The following is a 4,396-nucleotide window of genomic DNA, read 5'->3' as shown; positions in this document are numbered from 1 at the left end:
TTGTGTCAAGCCTCTCTTCAAACTACAATCAACACTGGAGAAGGGAGTGGTCGGGATAGGGGTGCACTGGAAGGGGCGCAGCCGCTCGTGACTCCCGTTGTGGCTCGCAAGACCGTGCCAGAATGGGAGTGAGTGGAATGGAAATTACAACGAAAATAATAAAATCAAATAACAATAAGTCGAATCGAGGAAATTTCTCTTTCTACAAGACAACTTACACCGCTGCTAGTTTTCACTGATTGGCGTATTTTCCTCAAAGATAAAACGAGTCCCTCCGACCTCAAACCCTAAAATATTTTACCACAATAGCAAAATTACCCGTGTTTAGCTTTTGATTTAATGTATGTCATTTTAGTTTAATCGATTTTGAAAGAATCCTGCTGGTAGATAGTACTATCAAAGAAACTAAGGCATAATACATGCGGTTGGGATATTCTCCGAGTCTGATCACAGAAATGGACAAAGATAGTTATAAATTAATCAATATCATTGTTTCTGCATATTCACCACAAATGATGTTATATTTTTCAAGAGGAATCTCAGAATTTTCTATGCCCGTAAAGCATGTCTCGATGTTAGAGGCGTCTGGCGTTATCCGACGAAATCGACAGACGGTGAAGGTTAAAGGAGCTGAAGCCACCGTTCTCCAGCCGCTGTATCGATCCTCTTCGCTAGCCACGGTTGTTGTATTTCTTCTGCAATACAAACAGTATAAAGATATACACAAGTGATGAACAAGGGAGAACAAAGTTCGAAAAGGTCAAATCTTTGATGATTCCATCATCTATGATTGAGTTACGAAAACTTCTAAAAAGGTATCCTACATTTGTACCGAATCCATCCTAGTTAAAGAATCTCTTTCGAGTTGCTTTGGAACAATTAGGAGATTCTCTAGAAAAAATATGGGCTTCTGGCGGCAACATGTTTGGTCCTGCTTATGGGGTCAAATCACTACGTTCCAAGAAGAAATATTTGAGTATCGATCATACCAAATCCCATCAATCGAATCACTTTTTCAAGAAATACGAGACATCCAAGTCAACACAAATTCTTAGCTTCAATACTTACATGAGTGTTGTGAGCTATGATCAGTCCTGCTGATGAGAGATTCCATTTCCGTGTTAGCAGGTTCGGATAAGCCCTTGCCTCTCTTTGACATCAACATGTCGGCTGGAAGAATAGCCACGTTGGGGTCCGTACTGGGGATCAAGAAAAGAATCCCTATGGGGAGTAGTCGACAGAGGCTCCTTATCAATATGGCCAACCAGAGATTATCAAACGTCGTCCTGGTTACGTTTAGAGTGTGAAGCAAGAGGCCTCCACACCAAGATGCCGTGAATGAACCTACATGGTCGATTGACATGAGCAAGGCGAAGAACGTGCCTTCTATCCCAGAGGGACAGAGCTTTGAACTCAGCACGAGAAGAGGCATCCATTTAAGACGCCCAATCATGTGAGTGACGGCTGCATCAAATACGACAACTACATAATCTGGAACCCCAACTATCAAGTTTATACGCAAAACCAGCATCAAGTCGATCATTCCTGATGCACCATACAGCAACTGTGCCAGCAGGAGCACTCGGCGGAAAGGTTGCCTCCTAAAAGCATTTTGATAGAGCAGAACACCTAAAAGAGAGCCAACCGCACCAACAGCTGATATTGATCCAACCGCCTCCTGTATTATAGTCCAATCACATAAACAATATTGCTTTCGAGTACTTTGGGGACGAGTAGTAAGTGTTCAATTTGAGAATTTTGCAGATATCATGACTCCAGATTAAAAGGTCGAAGAAGTAAAGAAGTACCTGTGAGAAAGAAGGACCATTTGGCGCATCGGTATACCAATAAAACATTCCTTCGTGTATGTGGAGGCTGACAGCTAGTGAGAGGTACATGTATAAACATGGCCTCCAAACAACAGGTGATCTGAGAGCTATCCACATGGCTCGACCAGCATCCTGAAACTTCTGACTAACCTATTCGGAAAAAATTGCATTTTCTAGGTAAGCTCGTCGCAAGCAATAAGCCTAAATGACCACTGGCTAATATCTTCTTACTCGCTTATAAGAAACATTTCTGATCACAGGTTCCTGTATTATGATTCCCACCACAATCACGAGTGTAGCTGGAATGCTGAGAACTCCTAACGCACCCTGTGAAGCAAGAATCGTTGTAAATATACACAACAATGAGGCGGAAATCTTTTAGAAACAGTAAATATGGTTATAGTGGTATTGTAATAAGAAACCTTGGATCCAATTTGATGAACTAAAAAGCCGCTACTTATGAATCCAATTAACTGCCCCACTGACGAGCACAACCCGCACAAGCTCTGCATCTCCCCGGCAAGAGAAGGATGGGCAATACTGTTTTCAGTAACACAGGCATCGATAGTAACATCTCCTATTGCAGCACCAGCACTCCCACATATTAGGAGCAGCAAAGCCAATCCAAGGTACATGTCCTTTTTGAGTGATAGAATAATCATGGATACGACGCTAACTGCACCTGTAATCATGAGGACCTCAGTTATATACATCTCCAGATTTCTCAGTACACCGAAATTGATCTCAAAAATCGGGAAACATGTATTAGGACAAATGGGGTGCATTGAGAAATGTCGGGAAGCCTAAATGTATCTTGGGTTTTAGGACCTACAGTCTCGGGCTCCTTCTTTTGAACATCTCATTTTGTGTGCTCATGTAAAAGGCTTTCGCTTATACAATATCTTCAACAAGATTGATGCCAGAAAAACCTGTGAACTGTTTGTAGCTTGATTGTTAAGGAACAAAAATCCATTTGAATTTTAATAAAGGGTATATCCTCCATTAGTACTCTGCCAGAAGCCCGGGTCACTTGCACATGGCATAGCCTGTTGTCTAGCTCGAAGGTGTTCACTAACCAACTACATGCAGCGAACTAGCATACATAAGCCTAATAGCCAAGAGGTTCATCACAAGTTACATGCTTGATGCTTCGACTAAAAACTATGAAACAAACTAGTTGTCTACAACATGATATGTATGCAGCCACTTGAGAAATATTTCTCTTTATCCTCAAGCATATCCCACATTCACTGCAAAGAGAGAACTATGCCTAAGACCTTACTAATATTTCAAGAAAATATCTTATTCAATAGAAAAAAACTACAGCATAGCTCTTTTTCACATTTCTAAGGGTGCTTATTATGCCATAATACACAATGCAGCCCACCCAATCTCCACTAAACATGTAACAACTAACGAAAAACTTCACCTTGCACTACAATGTCCCCTAATAAGCACAAATTTCCGAGTTCAAAACTATTAAAAGTACCCCTAGGTGGTGTTCGGTTTCCTGGATAATAAAGTACCAGGATATAATCTAGGATTAAGTCGTGAGATTATTTTAGTCGGAGGGGATTAGCTATGACTAATTATCACAATGTTATCCATCTAGGATTGAGTTGTGAGATTCAATCTCACGAACCAAACACACCACGTATTTAATCCTGAGATACAATCTTGTAGACATAACAAACCACCAAGCAAGCAACATCATAAAATCAAGAAAGCAGCAAAACAATTCATTGACACAGACAAAGACAGATTAACATAAAAACATCTCTCTTACCAGCAAAGACGAAATAAGGGCGGCGCCTTCGCCCCGCGACGGGGACAATATCCGTGAGAAGGCCCCACAGAGGCTTGACAATCCAAGGCATCATAATCATGGCGTGGTAGACCTGAGCCTCAGAGGGCTGCAATTTCTGCTCATCTTTCATGTAATACTGCGTCCCAACTTTGCTCAGCGCCAGCCCGATCCCTTGATTGATTCCGTACACGATCACCACCCCCAAAACGAAACTCCAGTGCAGCTCGTCGCTCAGCCTCTTCAGCCAGCTGAAAGGGCTAAGAATTTGCCCAAACATTCCGATTTTGGCGACTTTTTCTTTCTGGGCTTGGAGGGGGAGTCCGTCATCGTCGTCCATTCTTGAAATCGAGTTGCTGCGCTTGCTTGTGAGCCGCGCAATTTGACAAGATTGAATCAAGATTGAATTTTTATGGAATCTTGGTTCAAGATTTTGGGTTGTTGAAATGGGGTTTATGCAATTGTTGAGGTAGGTGGAGGGAGTGGTCTCTCAATTAGACTAGTGTTGTTAGGAGGCACGCCATTTGTAAATTAAAATAACTATTTTTTCGTTATGCTAAGATTTTAAGTAAAGTAAATCTGCAAATGACAGTAATCAACTATATCTCTTTCCCCTTTTGGATGTGAATGATTTTTTTCCATTTGATATTTACTAGTATTATCACATAGATTAATATTATTTTTTTATTAAAATTTTATAGTAATTGATACTCCATCCGTTTTAATAGTGATGACATTTCTTTCAGACACAGTACTAATAAAA

The 4,396-nt window shown here is 41.0% G+C and overlaps 1 protein-coding gene across 1 annotated transcript; it reads right to left on the bottom strand.

Moving 5' to 3' along the window:
* Positions 1–444: 444 nt before the first annotated feature.
* Positions 445–4,144, bottom strand: LOC121809360 (probable folate-biopterin transporter 3). Its single transcript, XM_042209939.1, has 6 exons — positions 3,616–4,144; positions 2,252–2,511; positions 2,061–2,156; positions 1,809–1,979; positions 1,069–1,678; positions 445–695 (listed from the first exon to the last, which is right to left on the bottom strand). Coding segments are annotated over exons 1-6 (1,497 nt in total). The 5' UTR covers positions 3,974–4,144; the 3' UTR covers positions 445–693.
* Positions 4,145–4,396: the final 252 nt, after the last annotated feature.

Source organism: Salvia splendens, chromosome 6, assembly GCF_004379255.2.
Source record: "Salvia splendens isolate huo1 chromosome 6, SspV2, whole genome shotgun sequence".
NCBI classification, from domain to species: Eukaryota; Viridiplantae; Streptophyta; class Magnoliopsida; order Lamiales; family Lamiaceae; genus Salvia; species Salvia splendens.
Note: the sequence above shows the minus strand (reverse complement) of the source record. Positions and strands in the feature narration are given on the sequence as shown.

Excerpts from the sequence above, each read along its gene's own strand:
- LOC121809360 (XM_042209939.1), bottom strand. The coding sequence starts at position 3,973 with ATGGACGACGATGACGGACTCCCCCTCCAAGCCCAGAAAGAAAAAGTC. Across the intron at positions 2,512-3,615 it reads CCCTTATTTCGTCTTTGCTG|GTGCAGTTAGCGTCGTATCC; the intron begins GTAAGAGAGATG and ends TCATGATTACAG. Across the intron at positions 2,157-2,251 it reads TTCATCAAATTGGATCCAAG|GGTGCGTTAGGAGTTCTCAG; the intron begins GTTTCTTATTAC and ends CTTGCTTCACAG.